The sequence below is a fragment of the Plecotus auritus genome (assembly GCF_963455305.1).
Source record: "Plecotus auritus genome assembly, chromosome: 9".
Lineage (NCBI taxonomy): Eukaryota > Metazoa > Chordata > Mammalia > Chiroptera > Vespertilionidae > Plecotus > Plecotus auritus.
This window is the reverse complement of record NC_137783.1, coordinates 140,969,978-140,990,855: the sequence shown is the minus strand read 5'-3', so window position 1 is coordinate 140,990,855 and position 20,878 is coordinate 140,969,978. Positions and strand designations below refer to the sequence as shown.

Genomic DNA, 20,878 nt, shown 5'->3' with positions numbered 1-20,878 from the left:
TTGGTAAGAATGTTAACATCAAAGAACATCTTAACCCTCATCTCATGTTGATTAGTCTGGAATCCAGTGAAGGACTCATTTATTCTCTATCTTGGAGAAGAAGGCTTTTCTCAGAGGGATCTTTATTCCCATTGCTGTGAATGACAAGATTTTAATTAGCTCTCTATAATGGTAGAAATTCTGAAAACTAGAAGAATGACAAGCACCTTTAAAACGCCAGTCTGGATGAAGTAATCACCAAGGCATGAGACACTGGATTCTGTTCCTTTGCAACTGTGTCATTAATGACATGTTCTTTCCCAGGAAAAAAGCGTGACTACCAGAGTCTGGGGTGGCCCAGCCCAGACGAGTGCGTCAAACTCCGCTGGGTAGAGCTGACTGCCATCGTGAGTACCTGGCTTGCAGTTTCTTCAAAAAACATTGAGTGAGTATCTTAAACTGCTCCCTCTTCCCTGGTATTCGTGTACCAGTGACCGCCCTGGGCCTCAGCGACATCCTGATGCCCTCTTTTGTCAGAAGCTGTGAGCAGAGGTGGTGCATTAGCCGGACAATAAGAGTTGGTGGTTCAGAGGATGACCACTGCTGACCACAGCCCACAGATGGGCGCAGCCAGTGCACTGAACAGTCATTGTGCCCCATTCTCAGTGCCTTTGCCCACACCTTTGTAACTTACCCAGATTTACTTAGGATTGAAGACTGGGTCCCTCTCTTTTAGAAGCATGAAACCTATAGTCTCACTGACATCATACACTTGAAAAAGGAGTTGGGGCAAATCTGGATTTACAAACACCTTCCAAAACATACGGCTGCCTCTCTGAGAACTTCTTTTTCCTTCTCAGACACTCGTTCAAGTGTTGGAGTTCCCCAAGATTTACCACTAAGCCTTTATAATCACCCTATTCAGACTGATCAACTCCCAGAACTTCTAGCAGTTTGTTTTCTATTTTTTATTCCTACTAAGTGCCTCTAGCAATGCTTAGGCCAGAAATTTGGGAGTCATTCTTAACAATCTTCCACCTTACCCCTTGAATCCAGTCAGTTACCACTTCTTATCATTTCTACCTGATGAGTGTTTTGCAAAACCATCTGCTTTTCTCCACCTCCATTGCTGCCTCCTTAAATCAGATCACCATCATCTCCCCTTACATTCATTCGGTGTCTCCTACTGGTCCTCTTGCTTTATTTCCTCTTGGCTCTATTCAATCCACTCTCCCCACAGTGCTCAGAATTCTTCCTCAATTATAAGTCAACTGGAGGCCTAGTGCACGAAATTCGTGCGGGGGGCGGTGTGTCCCTCAGCCCAGCCTGCACCCTCTCCAATCTGGGACCCCTTGAGGGATGTCCGACTGCCCGTTTAGGCCCGATCCTAAACGGGCAGTCGGACATTCCTCTCACAATCTAGGACTGCTGGCTCCCAACTGCTCGCCTGCCTGCCTTCCTGATTGCCCCTAACTGCTTCTGCCTGTCAGCCTGATCATCCACTAACCACTCCCCCACCAGCCTAATTGCCCCTAACTGCCCTCCCTTGCAGGCCTGGTCCCCCCCAACTGCCCTCCCCTGCAGGCCTGGTCCCCCCCCCAACTGCTCTCCCCTGTAGGCCTGGGTCCCCCCCAACTGCCCTTCCCTGCAGGCCCGGTTGCCCCCAACTTCCCTCCTCTGCCAGCCTGGTCACCCCTAACTGCCCTCCCCTGCAGGCTTGATCGCCCCCAACTGCCCTCCTTTGCAGGCCTGGTCCCTCCCAACTCCCCTCCCCTGCTGGCCATCTTGTGGTGGCCATCTTGTGTCCACATGGGGGTAGCCATCTTGTGTGTTGGAGTGATGATCAATTTGCATATTACTGTTTTATTAGATAGGATAGAGGCCTGGTGCACGGGTGGGGGCCGGCTGGTTTGCCCTGAAAGGTGTCCCGGATCGTGGGGGTTCCCTTGGGGCATGGGGTGGCCTGGGCGAGGGGCCCTTTGTGGTTTGCAGGCCGGCTACGCCCCCCGGTGACGCAAGCGGAGGCCCTGGTATCTGGAATTTATTTATCTTCTATAATTGAAACTTTGTAGCCTTGAGCCAAGGCAGGCGGGAAGCTTGGCTTCCTCCATCACCGGGGGCAACCCAAGCCTCCTGCTCTCTCCAGCTCTGTGGCTGCCACCATTTTTGTTGGGATTTATTTGTCTTCTATAATTGAAACTTTGTAGCCTTGAGCGGAGGCCAGGGTTGGCCAGGACGGGCGGGAAGCTTGGTTTTCTCCATCACCGGGGGCAACCCAAGCCTCCAGTTGGCTCCAGCTCCGTGGCCGCTGCCACATTTGTTGGGTTAATTTGCATACTTGCTCCTGATTGGCTGGTGGGCGTGGCTTGTGTGCATAGCGGAGGTACGATCAATTTGCATGTTTCTCTTTTATTAGATAGGATTCTTCAAATGCTCTACTTCATACTGCTCTTTCCAGTAGTCCGCACTGTCAGTCTGCTCCTGTGCGTCTCTCCGTCTCCAACTCTGTCCTCTTCTCCCATCGGGGCCCTCATACAGGGTATCTCCTTTGCTGTGTCCTTACCACCAACTCCCTGCCTGGTTAATGCATACTCATCCTTCTGGTCTCGCTTAAATCTTACTTCCTCGGGGAACGAACTCTTCACTATCTCCCTCCTCCGTCATGTAGAGGAAATGGATACCCTCCTGTGGTGTGGCACTGACATTGTACCATGTTTTTTTCTTTTATAACTTAGCGCATCTGCAACAGTTAAGTCACTCACAAAACTATGAGCACCATAACAGGGGGACTGGGTATGTTTGTTAATTATGATAGCCCTGGCATTAAATAGCTAGAAATAAAATTTGGCAATGCCAGTTTGCCATATCAGTATATATGATCGTGCATGACATTTAGCCTGAATATAGCAGGAAAATGACCACTTGGGGATAATGAAGGGAAATACTTATATTTAAATGTAGATACAAAGGACAGCTGTTTTTGTATAAAATTTACTTCTAAACTTCTGTGGGGGCGAGTATGTTTCTGTCATAAAGGGAAAATAAAAGAGGAACAACTTGTGGCTATTTACCATTTTCTATACCCTGGAAAAAGACATCATAGAAGAAAACCCATCTGGCTTAAAACCTCCCCCAGTGAGAGAAAGTGGCCAGCAAGAGTGAGCAAATCCGGCTCCATGGAGCATAGGAAGGAGCCTCTGAGGGGGCCGGGAACTCCCTGAGCACAGGACTCAGCTCCCAGCACCGCTCCTCTGATCTGGGATGGATCCTGAGTCATACTTTCAACAGGCAGTTATTGCCAGGCACTGGAGTCCTCACCCTGGTGTCATGAGAGGACAGACTAAATAACTTCGGAGGTCTCTTCCAGTCTGAGAGTCTGTGGTTCTAGGCAATCCTGGTAACATATTGAAGTCATGATCAGCTGATTATTAACACTCTTTCTCCCACCCAGTCAAATGTTTCGTGGCTAATGTGGTCATCTCCATTTTCAGCATCACGGAACACATAGATTTTGCCACTCCAATCCAGCAGCCAGCAATGGAGCCGCTTTGCAACGGCAATCTTCCCACCAGCATGCACACCCTGGACCACTTGCACGGGGTTTCCAACCGAGCCAGCCTGCACTACACAGGCGAGAGCCAGCTCACAGAGGTGAGTGCTCCATTTCACTCAGCTTGTCTGTAGTTTTTAGCCCCCAGTCTTGGCGCAACTGAGAGCAGAAAGCACTAGGGCCAGGCGATGTTATTTTAGTTTTGTTTTGTGTGGTTTTTGTTGTTGTTTTTAAATAATTTTTATTGCTTTCAGAGAGGAAGGGAGAGGGAGAAAGAGAGATAGAAACATCAATGATGAGAATCATTGATGGGCTATCTCCTGCATGCCCCCCACTGGGGATCTAGCTGTAACCCGGGCATGTGCCCTTGACTGGAATCAAACCCAGGACCCTTCAGTCTGCAGGTCAATGCTCTGTCCACTGAGTCAAACCAGCTAGGGCAGGCCATTTTTTTTTTTTTGCCTTTTTTCATTGGCTGTCATTTCGGTGGCTTTAGGCTAAGCCTGATTATTTCATGCCCTAGGACTGAGCTTATGCTTTCTTTCTATGACCAGGCAGTTTTCATTCTAATTCACTGCTTGAGGTAGGTAGCATTCTGCTTGCTGTCAGACAGATGCTCCCACAAGAAGTATTGGGGCAGTTCATTCCCCTGTTGGCATTCTAAAAAAGGAAAGAAAGGAGGGCAGACCCAGAATATACCAAGAAGAACTGGAAAAACGTGCCACAAATGTCCAACAATAGAGGATTTGTTACATAAATGTTGGTATAGATGTGTAATAGTAAAAAGTGGAATCATTAAGAAAGATGTATAGGAATATATTTAGTCACATGAAGAAATTTATTATGTGAAAATGGTGACAGTATGCAGTGTGATCCCATATTCTGTGAGAGAAATATGTGTATACACAGAAAAATTGGAAAGATATATGTGAAGATGTTAACAGTGGTTATGTTTGGGTGACAGGATTACAAACAGTTTCTATTTTCTTTATTCTGTTTTCTAACATTGCTAGAATGAATGTGCTTTACGTGTCTATAATTTTTGTTAACTCGGAGAGGTCTGAAGGGATGATATAATGGCCTTAAACGCATCATCCATAAAATGCCTTACCAACAGGACCACAGATTGTGCCCTAGGGAAAGAGCTTGCGTTTGTGGGATAGTGCCCAGCTCAGCGGCAGCACTGTTGTCTAGACCCTGCCTCGCTTTCACTCCTCTAATCAACCATCTTCCTCCCTATGCCAGGTATTACAAAATCTCGGCAAAGACCAGTATCCTCAGCAGTCCCTTGAGCAAATTGGCACCCGAATTGCCAAAGTTTTGGAAAAGGTAAGTCACCCTGTAGAGAAGCTGGGAACTGTTGCCGCCCTCTAACGTTTCCAGATTATTTGTCACTCAGTGCTGATAACCTCTTCTGTTAGTTACTTGGCACTTGGTAACTAAAGGGATGACGTGAAATAGCCCCCACACAGAATGTTTCAGTCACTTTTCCATTACTTTTCTCATCACTTGGTTAGTATTTTTCTGCTGCTTTACTTACTTTCTGTGATGAAAACTACCTCGTTGGTTTTCTCCAGCATGGGGGTGAGAGGTGGTGGTCCTGGGAACTGCGCGATCTCGGCATGAAACAAGCCAGGTGTTCTAGGTGAAGAATATTAGGTTGTGGATGGGAAACACACCTTTAAATACCTTAACAGGTATTTACTCTTGAAATTGTGAAATAAAATATTTGGAAAACTGCATTTTCATACAGCCTACAGAAAATAGAATGAGTCTCCCAGACTGCTCCTCCGCCGCCTCTGTGTGAGATTCGTGTAGAGCAGCGATTGTCAACTGCTGTGCTGCTAGAATTTATGAAACATGCAACAGCTGACTGTTTAGTCAGGGCACTAACCACTTTTCCCTTAGATTGTGAAAGAAAAGAAAAAAAGAACAGCCAACACAACAATAGCCATCTGCTGTAAATGAATCAAAAATATACCTATTTTTGGTCAGATCAGCAAAAAATATATTTTTGGTATGCTGCAGAATTTTAGTAATTAGTTTGTGTGTACTATGAGATGAAAAAGGTTGAAAATCGCTGATGTAGAGAACACAGTTTTTCACATTAAAATTAATTACTTTATGGTTCCATATCTCTATTTTATTACTATATAAATTGAAGAATATAGTGATTAAGAGGATCAACTTCCAGCCTGACTTGGCTGTACAATAGGAATAGCATAATCACACCACTTTAAAAGAGAGGAAGCTGAAAGCATGTAGCAATCACTATTCCATGTCATTCTGAAATCCATCTGGACATATGTCACCATTTCCCCTACTTTCAGAGTAGGGACTGTTTCTGGCAGTTGATAAAGTTTCATTTCTAACCCTGCAAGTCCCAGCTTGAAAGCATTTTCTCAAAATTCTGCTTGAAAACTACACAGTTCCTCGCTCAGCTCTGCTCTCCGTTACTTGCATATTACACGTGGTTTTTAAAAATCCGTTCGTCACCTTCAGCACTCTTCCTGCAAGTCCTCCCCGCCAGGCCCACACTGCGTTAGGTACTTCTTCTGTACTGAGAGATGCAGCCTGGCTGTGATTTGCCAATAGACAGCAGCGCCTCCTTCCAGCCTCCAGCAGCCAGTTTCCCATGCTCGTCCAGCTCCTTCAAGGGTCTCACTGCCGTTCCTTCAGCAGATGTCTACAGCCATTCCCCAGACTGATGCCACACCTTTTAACTTTGTCATGGCCACACTCCGTTCTTGATCCCCAATACTAGTTCACTTAGCTGCTTCTGCCTAAAAAACCACCCAAAATTTACTGGCTTAAAGCAAAACTATTATTTGCTCAATATTCTGCAGTCCGAGTTGAGCTCAGCTGGGCATTTCTTCTGGACTCACTTGGCATCATTCATGCAACTGCAGATATGTGGAGCCTCCTGAGGGGCTGCCACCAAAGCAGGCTTTACCCATATGTCTGGTTCCTCAGCCAGAGTGGCCGGAATAGCCAAGGCACAGCTGGGAATGTGCTCCCTCCCCGTAGTCTCTCCAGCACCCTGGCTGCACCTGTTGACGCAGGGCCTCAGGGCTCTACGAGGACGAAAGCAGGCGCATCCAGCCTCCTAGCCTGTGCAGGGCCCGGAGCAGCACCACCCTGCCCAAGCAAGTGCCAGGGCCTCTCAAATCCAAGGCAGGGAAATGTCCTCCGCCTGCTCATAGTGACAGAGCATGTGGGGCCCATCTTTACTCCATCACAGTCCCCCTCAAAGGAGCCACGAGGCTGACAGCTTCGCACCAGAAGGGATGGCAACCCGAAGCCAGTCGACATCGTAAAGGTGGGAGAAGAAAACAAGCCTAGAATTCTATACCAGCACAAACATCCTCCAAGTATGAAGGCGCAATAAAGATGTGTTCAAACAAATAGGAATTCAGAGATTTCAACACCAGTAGGCCTGCACTGAAATAAGAATTAAAGGGAGTTCTTCGAACATGCAAGGGGGAATAAAGAGCATTGGAAAGGAAAATATAAATGACATAACTACACAAAATAAGGCCTGCAGTACCCTGAGGAGCTTCAGTTTTATACATACTAAAATTCACGGTAACAGTAACATGATGGGAGGGAAGTGAATGGAGTTTAAAGTCCTAAGGTTTAATTAGTATCAGCCAAGTAGTAAAAGTAATCCTTTGCATTGGACTGTAATAAGTAAGAAGTCTAACTACTAAAAATGGTTTTAAAATGTAATTTAATTGAAGGATAATGGAATAATGTAAAACGTTTAATTAATCTGAAGAAAGGCTTGAAAATAGAACACAAATACAGAGCCAAGTATACCGGTAGTTAAATACAAAAAGATTATATAATTTAAGCATTTAGTATGGAATAGATTTTTTTTTAAAATCCAACTATATGCTGCTTATAAGAGAAACACTTTAGATGTTAGGGTACAGAGTGTTGAAAGTACAAAAAAAAGAAAGCTGGTATAGCTACACTCTTGTTAGAAAAAAATAAACCTTGAAGCAAGAAGCATGACTAGAATTAGAGGGCTACAATAAAAGAGTGGTAATGGGAAATGTTAGTGATGATATAGAGCAAGCATGGCAAACTCGCGGCCCGTGGGCCACATGCGGCCCACAATGAATATTTTTGTGGCCCAGCCAATATAACGGTATGTAAGAAACGTTTTAATAAAAATTTCATAACTTAATTTTTATAATATCCTGTTATACATAATTATTAAGAACGAACTATAGAACTAATGACTGATTATTATAATCATGTTGCATTAATTTTCCTTACGCGCCTTACGCGCAGGCGCACCATTACTCTCCACTAATATTAGCAGCGAATATTTTAGCAGCCGATTACCACGTCATTAGTCTTGTACTGACTTGTTTGGTGTGCGCAGCAGGAAATATTTCGCTTTCGGAGAACAAGAAAAATAGGTTTATTTGCATTACGCTTATTAATTTGTGCAGTTATTCAGTGTCTGGTAAGTTAATGGTCAAGAAAAAATATTAATTTTTATTGAAATGTTCTATTTTATGTTAACGATTACTCATTTATTTCAGCCCTTTGTATTCAGCATGTCTATTGAAATAAACCTACGTTTCTATGAAAATTGAAGCTTTTGTTTTTTTGGACCACAAAAACTTAAAGCTTGTTTATTTGGCCCATGTTAGCCTTTGAGCTTGACATGCTTGATATAGAGCAACATTTAGGATAGTGTGTGCTTCTGGAAAAGAGGCCAGAGGCTGGAATAGTGTAAGAATATGTCGGTAGGCGCAAGTTTGTTCTTTGATAGGGTGGCAGTTTCTGGGATATTCGTTATTTTGTGCTTTACAGCATAAGTGCACATTTTATACAGTTACATATTTATTATATATAATTACTAGAGGCCCAGTGCACAAAATTCGTGCACAGAGGGGTGTGTCCCTCAGCCCAGTCTGCACCCTCTCCAGTCTGGGACACCTTGAGGGATGTCCGACTGCCCATTTAGGCCCGATCCCGGTAGGATCGGGACTAAACGGGCAGTCGGACATCCCTCTCACAATCCAGGACTGCTGGCTCCCAACTGCTTGCCTGCCTGCTTTCCTGATTGCCCCTAACCGCTTCTGCCTGCCAGCCTGATCACCCTCTAATCACTCCCCTGCCAACCTGATTGATGCCTAACTGCTCCCCTACCAGCCTGTTGGCCCCTAACTGCCCTCCCCTGCAGGCCTGGTCACCCCTAACTGCCCTCCCCTGCAGGCCTGGTTACCCCTAACTGCCCTCCCCTGCAGGCCTGGTCCCCCCCAACTGCTCTCCCCTGCAGGCCTGGTTGCCCCCAACTTCCCTCCTCTGCTGGCCTGGTTACCCCTAACTGCCCTCCCCTGCAGGCTTGATCGCCCCCAACTGCCCTCCCTTGCTGGCCTGATCGCCCACAACTGCCCTCCCTTGCAGGCCTGGTCCCTCCCAACTGCTCTCCCCTGCTGGCCATCTTGTGTCCACATGGGGGCAGCCATCTTTGACCACATGGGGGCAGCCATCTTGTGTGTTAGAGTGATGGTCAATTTGCATATTACTCTTTTATTAGATAGGATGTAAATGTTATTTTGTATGTGTCAAGTATTAGCATTGAAGAAAGATAATTATATTTTTAATATATTTTTAAAATATACTTTTATTGATTTCAGAGAGGAAGTGAGAGGGAGGGAGAGATAGAAACATCAATGATGAGAGAGAATCGTTGATTGACTGACTCCTGCACGTCCCCTACAGGGGATTGAGCCTGCAACTTGAACATGTGCCCTGACCAGGAATTGAACCATGACTTCCTGGTTCACAGGTCAATGCTCAACCACTGAGCCATGCCTGCCGAGCTAATTGTATTTCTTTAAAAAAAAAAAAATCCTTTAGGGAAGCCAGTCAAGGTATGAAGTCACTAAGAAGGAGGGATAAATTAGGCTGGCTTCAGATTTCTCTGCATCAGCCATCCACACCAAGAGGCAATGGACCAATGCCAACATAATATTCAAGGAAAGAAAGAATGAGCCACGATTTTATATCCAGCCACCTGGCCCTCAAGTGTGAAGGCTGCAGACAGAAAGTTTTGAACATGTATGATTGTGCTAGTGTTCTAGGGCTGCCATAATAAAATGCCACTGACTGGGTGGCTTAAACAACAACTTATTGTCTCACAGTTCTGGAGGCTACAAGACCAAGATCCAGGTGCCAGGAGGGTTGGTTTCCTCTGAGTCCTCTCTCCTTGGCTTGCAAATGGCAGTCCTCTTGCTGTCTTTTCACATGCTCATGCCTTTTTACACTGACCCTGGGGTGTCTCTTCCTCTTCTGTAACTCCTTCATACAGATCCAGTCAGACTGGAGGAGGGCCCCGTACAAATGACCTCTTTTACTATAATCACATCTTTAAGGTTCTTATCTCCAAATACAAGTTACATTCTGAGGTATTAGCACTACAGGTTGAGACCTCAAATATGAATTTTGGAGGAACACATATCAGTCCATAACAATCTCAAGAGAATATTATTCCTGTGCATTTTTCTGGAGGAAACTACTAGAAGATGAACTTCCGCCAACCAGAGATGATTGGGGAAACCACACAAAAGTTTATGCCAGTGATCAGTTAATATATTGAATTGCAGTACAGTACAGAAACACAGGTAGGCAATAGGGTGACAGGAGAAAATAGAAAGGCTATGTGCCCTGACAATGAACAACGATAAAATTACCAAAAAATTAGACTGGGAGAACGAAATAAGCTAGGAAGCATGGTAAGCTTTCTGATTGCCTCATCTGTAATTGCTGGGAGTTAGAGACCATCCATCAAAAAGGGCAAATGAAATAGATAGGAAAATCCAAAATTAGACCTAAATTAAGTACTAGAATTTTTTCTTTGGTAAAAGCAGAATCTTAGTGGGGGAAGAGATGAATTATCCATTAAATATTATTAGGACAACTTAGTAGCCTTCTGGAAAAAGTAAACTGGAGCCATATTATTTATGCCAAGTTAAATTTCAAATGAATCAAAATTTTATGAAAAATAAAACTATAAAAGTTCTGTAAAACTGTATTGATAACCTTGAAATAAGCAAGACCTTCCTAACTACCACTGAAAATCCAGATGTCATCAGAGATAAATACATTGAACTGTGTATAAATGAAAACCGACGTCACATAAGCACCACAAGTTCAGGTGGGCTTCGAAAACTGAGGGAGTGCATCTGTAATTCATGTCACCAGCAGTGGACTAATCTTCCGAATATATGAAGAGCTTTTTCAAATAGGTAGGATGAAAACCGCACAGAAAAATTAACAAAATATAAGAATAGATACAGAAAAATATAAAAGAATGTCAAACATGAAATGATCAGCTCCACTCATAAGAAATACAGATTTAAACCACATTTTTCACCCATCAAAGGTCCAAGAGTTTAATAACACACTTGGCGGTGAGGCTGTAAGGAAGCAGGACACCCACATATTTCTGGTGGGAGACTAATTTGTACGATCCTGTGGAGGACAGACACTGTGGTGATTTCTATCAAAATGACAAGTGTGTATCCCCTTGACAAAGCGTGCCACACCTGGAAACGTATCCTACAAGTGCACCTGCACAAATGCAGAATTACCCCTAGACAGGTTGTCTGTGCAGCATTATTTGTAACAGTAACAATGGGAGAGAGGAATATTCACTAATAAGGATCTAGTTTAATAAATAATGGTGCCTCCATACAATGAAATACTATGCAGTTGATAACAAAAGAAGGAGGAGGCTTTCTGTACTCTGATGGAAAAAGATCTCCAAGTTGTTTTTGTTTAGTGAAAAAAGCTAAGTGCAGGTATATAAGGAATAAGTTATATTAAAAAACCGTGGGGTATAAGTCTGTATTCATAGCTGCAGGTATAACAGAAAATTCTAGAAGGTTACATAAGAAACTAAAAATAGTGTTTACTGATATACTGTGGAGACAAGGATGGGAGGAAGGCTTTTGACCGTATATAACTTTGTATAATTTCCAGCTTTTGAAACATGTGAATGAGTTACCTGTTCCAAAAGTTAAGTCATTGTAGATGAAGAACATGGACCTGAAATACAGCTCTGCTGTTCAGTAGTTGAGTAGATTTGGAAAAGATACTCGACCTCTCTATGAGTCATCATTTCTCATCTATAAAAAGGCTGAAATAATAGAATCAAGCTCATAAGATTGTTCCTAGGATTAATGAGAGGATGGAGATAAGGTGCGTAGCAGAGTGCCAGCACCTAGTAAACACTCAGTTAAGTGGTTATGAACCCGTGTTACTGTTCTTAATCTTGGTGGCAAATGAACACGTTATTTAAGAGACATTGGCTTTACTGTCCATTCCTTCGTAGAACCAGACGTCCTGGGTCCTTTCCAGCATGGCAGCCCTCTACTGGAGAGTGAAAGGCCAAGGGAAGAAGGCGATCGACTGCCTGCGCCAGGCCCTCCACTACGCTCCACACCAGATGAAGGTGCGTGGGCCTCCCAGGTCTGACTCTGTCCCTGGGTCCTTTCCATTGCCCAGTGGTGTATTCTTAGGTTTCAGCTGGCTCAGCCAGTAAGATGGCAGAAGGCTAGGATAGGGCAGAAGAGCCTGTGACTGCCCTTATGCCATGCCTCAGGCCTATGAGTAATGCCCATCCTCATTCCTTCTCTATCTCAGCAAGTTGGGGTATGGGGGAAGCACTTCAAGATCACTGTCAGAGATGGCATCATTGAATACCCCTTCCACCGTATCAGAGCCACCCAGCGTACAGCAGGTCCACTGGCCTGGGCGGGCCTCCACCTTAGAGGTCGTCCTGGAACTAGCTACCCGCTGGGCCTGGAGGCCTGCTGTACTTGTTTTACTTACACTCCTGAAGTAAGCTTGCTTCCAGATGCCGAAACAAGAAAATTTCCATTTCTTCATGCACGTCAGCCAGTTCCTGTTCTTCGTTCAGCTTCACCACACACACACACACACACACACACACACACACACACACACACTCGCACCAGCTAACCCCCTATAACCTCAGTCTTTTCAAAAAGCCCATTATTGCTATGATGACTGAGAATGTATAGTTTTTTAACAGCGCATTGAACCCACATGTGCTGAGGTCTGCATTAACCTCCAGATCTCATTCTCCCTAAAGACACGCTGATGTCTTTGTTCACAGGGCAGCACAGGGAAAGGGGAGGGCCCCAGGCTCTCCCCCTAGACATTGCTGAGTTCTAAATGCAGCTCTGCCTCTTACTGGCTTTGTGATCTAGGCACGTTATTAAACCTCTGTGACCTCATTTATTGTTACACACTCTTATGGGTGTCCAGTTAGGTCTAAAATGGCTCCTTCCTCCACCCCCACACCCCATTTCTTCTGACTCTCCTATAGAACCCAGTACAATGTGATATAGATAGTTGCTCAGGTAACACATTTAAAGGGAATAAATATTTGTGATGATAATAATGTTGCCATTGTTCAACCCATCACTCTGTGCTCTTTACTGCCAGGCAATAGGGAAAGGCCAAGACTCTAGATCGGGGGTCAGAGAACTTTTATTGCAAAGGGCCAGATAGTAAGAAATGTTAGTGTGGCAAGCCAGACAGCCTCTGCTGCAACCGCTCAGTTCTGTCACAATAACATAAAACAGCCACAGAAGCCGAAACCGGTTTGGCTCAGTGGATAGAGCGTCGGCCTTCGGACTGAAGGGTGCCAGGTTCGATTCCGGTCAAGGGCATGTACCTTGGTTGCGGGCACATCCCCAGTGGGAGGTGTGCAGGAGGCAGCTGATCGATGTTTCTAGCTCTCTATCCCTCTCCCTTCCTCTCTCTGTAAAATATCAATAAAATATATTAAAAAAAAAAACCAGCCACAGAAGTAAGTAAAGGGATGGGATGTTTGTGTTCCAATAAAATGTACTAAAACTGGCAGCCAGCTGGATATGGCCCATGGGCCAAAATTTGCCAGCCCCTGCTTCAGATGGTGTGGTGGTCTTTGCAGGAAATACTTTTGCTCCATGACAGCGTGACTCACGGTGTGGCCTGTGACAGGTGTCAGCCCATTAACTATTTAATACTGGTTTGAAGTGAGGCGAGGAGCTTGCACCAGAATGTAAACCAACAGCTCCACTCAGCAGACTGTTTCCTCAGCTTTGTTTTGCTTGTTTGTGTGTGTGTATGTTTTGTTGATTTTAGAAGGGAAGGTAGAGAGAGAGAGAGAGAAACATCGATTTGTTGTTCCACCCATTTGTGCATTCATTGGTTGCTTCTTGTATGTGCCATGACTGGGGATCAAACCTGCAACCTTGGTGTATCTGGACAAGGCTCTAACCAACTGAGCTACTCAGTCAGGGCTGTTTTGTTTGTTTTTTGAGGCAAGACTTTCTCAGTGAGAGAAGTAATGCATTGGTTTGTAGTCTGGTGCCAGCTCCTTACCTGTCACAGACCGGTAGCCAACAGCAGACTAGCTCATTGAGTTACCAGGAAAGCCAACTGCATTATTTATGATCACAAAAACCAAGAACGAAAGCTCAATATTCTTCCCTTCTCTCCATTCTCCTTCCTCTCCCAGGACGTACCCCTGATTAGCCTGGCCAACATCCTGCACAATGCCAAGCTCTGGAACGACGCCGTCATCGTGGCCACCATGGCGGTAGAGATCGCGCCACACTTTGCTGTGAACCACTTCACCCTGGGCAACGTCTACGTGGCGATGGTGAGGCTGGCGTGTGGGCAGGCGCACCTACTCTGCCACTGTCTCTCAGGGGCTCAGCTTTGCTTTTAGATCTTATGTGACTATGTCAGTGTCTTCCAGTTTCCTGTAAGGTTTCTGTCCAAAATTGGTAGCTCCACCAAAGGTATATTTTATAGATAAGGGATCTGTGAGTTTTTAAAAATTGTAAATGGAAGTCATCTAAATAGTCTCAAGTAACACTGACAGCAGAGTCCGATTCACCTAAGTTTTCTGGAGACACCACCTGTTCCGGAAAACCACTCACACTCCACATGGTCGTTGGGCCTCATACTTAGCACTGCACCCATGGTGCCCTGTGCATATTTCTCTTGCTGTATTTTCACTGTGCTTTCGAATTTTTGTGTAAGTATTTGTCTCCCCCAGACTAGGCCCTCCTTAGGAAAAACACTGCTCTTCATCTCCCTGTTCCCAGCACTTACAGTGTTTGGCACACAGTAGGTGCTCACCAAATGTTCAGTAGGTGATGAAATGCCTCTAGTTTCATGGGACACCACTGACAGAGGAAAAAGCAAACCCACCATCCAGAGCGCTCATTCTGGTCAGAAACAAGGACTGATTTGAGAACTTAAGTTCTGGCGGTTCCCAGAAGCTACAAAGCCGAATTTAACATGAGAATCATGTCGTCCACTTCCATCTAAAACCCGGTGTCCCAACATGGGGCTGTTCCCAGGGTGCGCCCAGGAAAGGGTCACAGTAGGAGCAGCTGCAGGCTGCTTCAGGGGTCATCCTCAACCTCAAGGGCAGGAAGTGTAGTTTGGCCAGGTGGGTGTTGGTCAATGTGCGATTGCCCTCTGCTACTGGAAACTGAAGAATCTGTTTTCATCTCCAGCAAGTGTGACATTTTCTACCCTGAAGAGGAATTCTTCCTCTTATTTGCCTAGAAGGAGTCATTTAACCAGCTGGTGTGGGCTGGTTTTTGAGAGGATTAGTCTAAGTGAAAGATAAACGCCTTCCGTGGCAGTGATCATTTCCAAACCATGCCCATGTTTTTAGATGTTAGGGAGAATAAAAACTGTTTCAAAGTCTAATTGAGATACGTATCTGACTTTACTTCCATCTCTCCCGCTGCAGTAGAGTATTCAGGCAGATGTGTAATGAGCATTTGTCGGGCATGTTTCTAGAGGTTTCCATGGGGATTGAATGGAGGAACTTGATAAAGCACCTAGCACGGTGCCTGGCACACACAGGTGCTCAGGATGCTAGCTCTTACTCCTACCACCCCAGTTACTCCCGCCTTAGCAGGCCTGTGTGAAGTGAGCCCTTCCCTCTGCTTCCTGACGCTGTGGTTCTCTTTGTGATGTTGCAGGTGGGGGTGGAGGCAGCTGTTTCCCCTCAAACTTGGGTTTTCTCCGCACTTTAGATCCATTGAGAAAATGCAGGAGATTGTCGCTAGCACCGAGGAGCTTTTTGAGGGGTTCCCAGTGTATATTTAGTCTGGCGCTAGTACCTCTCACATTTGTCCCTTTGCCCCTCGCAGGAGGAGTTTGAAAAGGCGCTGGTGTGGTACGAATCCACTCTGAAGCTGCAGCCTGAGTTTGTCCCGGCCAAGAACCGAATCCAGACCATCCAGTGTCACTTAATGCTGAAAAAGGGACGACGTTCCCCATAGGGCACCCCTCCTTTCTCTCTCTCATGCTCCTAAAAAAAGAATAAGAAAAGAAACCAATCATTGTCTATTCTACTTTTAATGATGTGTGAAAATAACCGAGTAAGACTTAAAACAGGACTTTTATGTATGTGGGAATGGTTTGTTTTTATTTTTAAGCTCCTTCCCCCAGCCAACCTCAGAAACAGATTTCTGAAAGGAAAATGCAGCTGAAAGATGATGTGTAAATACTGAGCCAAGGCGTTTCTGGAGCTGTGCTCTGTCTCCAAAACTTCGAGGCCTTCATGGCTCTTCGCAGTGGTCCAGCCAGCCTCCCCCTCTGGGCGGGGGACGAACCGCCACGCTCTCCGCTTCCTGTCCCAGCCTCATAGCCTCGGCTGCAGAAGCCCACCCAGCACCACTGGGTGAGAAGCAGCGCCCTTCGCTCTCCGCCAGATCTCCCTGCTGCCCAGTCTCGCCCATTCCGTTCCGTGCTGCTATGTGACAAACTCAGAGGTAGTCTGCAGGGGAGGCAGGGGGAAATGATTTTTAAAACAGATTATTCACAACAGCGAAAACCCTTAGAATCACCTGACCATTGTATGTTATTTATGTTGGGGAGGGAGGGGGGCTGAGAAGGGGAAATCAGTGGTGTACAACATCTTTATCATGTGTACGTTGATTACAAATCACAAGGGAACCAATAAGTTGAAATCCTATATCCCAGGTCTATATATATAGAATATGTATATTTGAAGCCCTCTACAGACTGGGTCTCTGTTTTACTAATTCTCTGTTCACTGTGTAACCCATCTTGGAATAAGGTGTAAGTGGCAGCTCGCTCTCCCTGAGGCCTTCAAACTTAGCTCCTCAGGGGAGAGATGAGCCAGGGTCCAGTGTTTCCGTACAATGCTGTCACCTCTGGTCCCAGGGGAATCAGAAACTCCAGACATTTGGGAATCTTCAAGGGCACATACTGAGAACAAAAATAAAAGTCGTCTATGATCAAAACAGGTCTGCCGTGTGGTTTTTCTTTGGAGCGGGCTACCTGGGGCAGCTGGGAAGCCCGCCTGTCACTGCATCTGAGCTGGAGTCCTAGGCCGCCTTTACCTTTCCACAGCAGCCCGGGGAGGGGAGAAACATCCTCACTAGGCTTATGGTCCGTGAACGTATGAGCATGAACCTTTGACCAGGAAGGATGCGCAATCAGCAGGTGTTCAGAGTTGGGTGTATGTGGACCTTCCCGGAAAGGGAGGAGTAACGTAAGCCAGTCACGTCCCCTCCAGGGAGAGCTGGTCCTCAAGTACGTCAAGTAAGCTTCATGGAGACTCTTGGTGAGAGTTACACAGAATGAAATTGAGCAGCCCATTAGGACAGGACTCCACGGGAGACGGGACTTCTGCAGACTTTCCATCATTAGACACCAATCATCTCAGATACTGGAGCACAGACCATGTGAGTGCCTAGAAGAGATGAGCAGTCAGGCATGCCTGTGAGCTCTCTGTCCTTCATGCAACTAGAGTACAACTAACTCCACACAGTTTGGTCAGATGTATTCAGAGAGTAAGCTCATTTGTTGCAGAACAAAGTGAGACTTTAATCACTAGCAGGATATTTATAAATTAATGTGTGTGTATTCCTTTCTTCCCCACTTATTCACAATTTGGTGCTCAGTTTCCTGAAATGCTCAACAGTTGTTTTGGGTTTGTTTTGTTTTTTTAATTTACATACAATGCAATTCAGTCTTTGGTGTGCAGTTATGTGAATTTTGACAAATGCATAGTCACGTAGCCACCACAACATCATCCCCTAAAAGACTCCCTCACGGTGAGTCTTTGTAGTCAAACACACCCTTAACACTTGGCAACCACCAATATGTTCTCTGTTTCTTCCTTTACCATATTGTCACAGAATGGAATTCTATAGTATGTAGCCTCTTAAGTCTGACTTCGTCCATTTAGCATGAGGCACTTAAGATTCATCCGTGTTGCATGAACCAGTTCATTGCTCTTTATTGCTGAATAGTGTTCCATCATTTATTCACCTGTTGGAAGACACTGGGATGTTTCCACCTTTGGGAGATTATGAATAAAGCTGCAATCAACATTCATTACAGGTTTTCATTTCTCTTGTGTAAACAATTCAGTGCTTGTTTTCCTGTTGTTGATGTACCGAGTTCCTGCTATTTTCCAAGAGTACTCTAAACATTTTCTTGGGATAAAACTCATGTAAGCCTCACGCCAACCCAAAAGTATAGGTACTGTTGTTACTCCAATTTTAAGAACGGGGAGACTAAGAGTGAGATTACAGAACTTGCTCAAGACCATGGCTGGGAAGTGATGGAGTCAGATAACTCTGGGGCCAGCATGCCCAAACACCATGCTCTCTACATCCAGTATCTTATTTAATCCTCACAACTACAAAATGAGGTAGACAATACTATTCCCACTTTATAGATGAGAGGACCAAGCTCACAGGTGAAGTAACTGGTTCATATTACACAGTATATGCTGTAGATTTGCCTCAGTTAGTACACAAAATTAGTTCCCTTCACTGCTCTGCTATACTTTCCTGTATAACTTATTTCTAGTGACTATACTTCATCCTTAAATGTTCCTTATTTGCTTTACAGGGCATTGATCTTGTCTCTCTTATATGTGTTTCATATGTCCTATGTCTGTGTCTCCTAGCACTAACTGCACTATATTATATTAAAAATTTATACTCAATAAATGCTGAAAGATTTACAAACAATGCAATTAATATGTTCCTCTTCTTCCTGCTATTGGAGTTCTGAGGGCTTTCCACCCACATCTTACAATTATTTAGAAAACCAATCTCAGAGAAATGAAATATCTTGCTTCTCTAGGATGGAACTTGCAAACACACACATTTCTGCCTCAGGCTCCCTGCTCTCAATCTGGCTAAGAGGAAAGGTAGTCTATCCTTCACTACCCAAGGGCTTTGCACCGCTGGTTAAGGAGAAGGTGGGGAGGGGCAGCTTTGTGCAGATAATTTCCCTTTCCTGGGCCTCCAGCAACTCCTCTGCCTGCCATTGTCTCCCAGCCAGTGGCTGAGCCGACAGCTGGGAAGACTGGCTTCCAACTTCAGCTTTATGTGGTGATTCTCACGGTCAGACTTCTAGTGGTCAGATGTGCCTTCCCTAGATCTAGTCCCATGTTTTCCCTTTCCGTGAAGATGCAACCAGGCAAGTCCAGCTCTACCTACAAACATTCCATTCACACCTATTGATGTCCGACACTGTGAATGAGACACTGGATATGGTTTCTGCCCTCAAAGAGTCACATCTAGTTGAAGAGAAGAGGCAGAGAATTAAAAGAGAGTCCATTCCAGCAGAAACCTGAATGTTAAAGACTCAGAAACAGAGTTCTCTGATGGACCTACTATACGAGTCCCCTGGGATTGCGTAGACTTTTCTAGATGCACACGCCTTGGTTTGGACACTCCAAGCAGAGTCCTCCATGGCTCAGCCCTGCCTGCCTTTCCATGCTTTTGCCACTCATTTTTCATTCAGCAAACATAGATTGAACAGAACACGAATTTGAAAAGATATTTGCACCCCTGCAAGCACTATTTATAATACCCAAGATATAGAAGCAACCTAAATGTCCATCAGTAGATGACGGGACATAAAATATGTGGTACACCTATACAATGGAATATTACTCAGCCATAAAAAAGAGTGAAACCTTACTATTTGGGACAACATGAATGGACCTAGAGCAGTGGTTGGCAAACTGTGGCTCGCAAGCCACGTGCAGCTCTTTGGCCCCTTAGTGTGGCTCTTCCACAAAATACCACGTGCGGGAGTGCACGTACAGTGCGATTGAAACTTCGTGGCCCATGCGCAGAAGTCAGTTTTTGGCCTGGGCGAGTCTATTTTGAAGAAGTGGCATTAGAACACTCAAGGGGCCAAAGAGCCGCATGTGGCTTGCGAGCCGTGGTTTGCCGACCACTGACCTAGAGGATATTATGCTAAGTGAAGTAAGTCAAACAGACTAAGACAAATACCATATGATTTCACTTATTTGTGGAATCTAAAAAAAAAAATGAATGAATAAACAAACATTCATAGATTCAGAGAGCAACTGATGGCTAGGGGGCTGGGTGGAAAAGTGAAACATCACTCATCATTGATGTTTCCATCTCTCTCTCCCTCTCCCTTCTCTGAAATCAATACAAAAAATTTTTTAAAGAGAAAGAAAAGGTGAAGAGATTAGGAAGTACAAATTGGCGGTTACAAAATATCACAGAGATGTAAAGTACAGCATAGGGAACATAGTCAATATCGTAATAACTACATATGGTGCCAGGTGGGTACTAGATTTATCAGGGGCATCACGTCATTAGTTATACAAATGTCTAACCACTATGCTGTACACCTGAACTGATATAATATTGAATGTCAGCTGTAATTGAAAACAATACAAATTAAAATAATAAAAAACATGGATTGAATGCTTATTCTGTGCCTGGCATTGTGCTGCCACCGCAGGTAAATCTGTACATGGGGGACAGCGGGGGAGTGTGGGGCGGGGGGAGAGGTGAGAGATGAGTCTGGGGCCAGATCATGAGCAACATCATAAGCAGAGCTAGGGAGCTTGGGCTCTATCCTGAGGGAAATGGAGAGCCCCTCTCCAGCTTGTACTTTAAGCTACAAATTAGTGTTCCCCCCACACATCAAACTTCCCCATTTCTGTGCCTGGGATCATGTTGTGCCCACTGTCTGAACGCCAACTCCTCCCACTCTTCCCCTGTATTCACTTCTTTAATTCCACTGGTTTTGTGAGGGATTGTCCAAGTGTCACAGGACGCCATGCTCCTACAGCACCTGTGTTAACCCAGTTCGTGACACTCGTCACACTGAATGGAAATGAGCTACATATCTTGTCTCCGATCGGATGCTTAGCTCCATGTCTAATGTCTATATCTCCTGCTATAACAACATATGGGCCTGGAACAAAACAATTGCTTGATAAAAAGAATAGGTTACTGAACTATT

At 45.0% G+C, this 20,878-nt stretch overlaps 1 protein-coding gene across 3 annotated transcripts in view; it reads left to right on the top strand.

Moving 5' to 3' along the window:
- The window catches only part of TTC17 (tetratricopeptide repeat domain 17), a 97,402-nt gene extending 78,799 nt beyond the window's left edge, over positions 1–18,603 (top strand). For 2 of the 3 annotated variants that reach the window (XM_080687398.1, XM_080687397.1), the window contains 6 exons: positions 304–424; positions 3,471–3,630; positions 4,775–4,858; positions 11,889–12,008; positions 14,088–14,231; positions 15,748–16,862. In XM_080687398.1, coding sequence (XP_080543524.1) covers positions 304–424; positions 3,471–3,630; positions 4,775–4,858; positions 11,889–12,008; positions 14,088–14,231; positions 15,748–15,879 — 761 coding nt within the window. In that variant the 3' untranslated portion in view covers positions 15,880–16,862. Of the gene's footprint in view, positions 1–303; positions 425–3,470; positions 3,631–4,774; positions 4,859–11,888; positions 12,009–14,087; positions 14,232–15,747 lie in introns of all 3 variants that reach the window. The other variant, XM_080687396.1, reaches the window with a different exon arrangement.
- Positions 18,604–20,878: the final 2,275 nt, after the last annotated feature.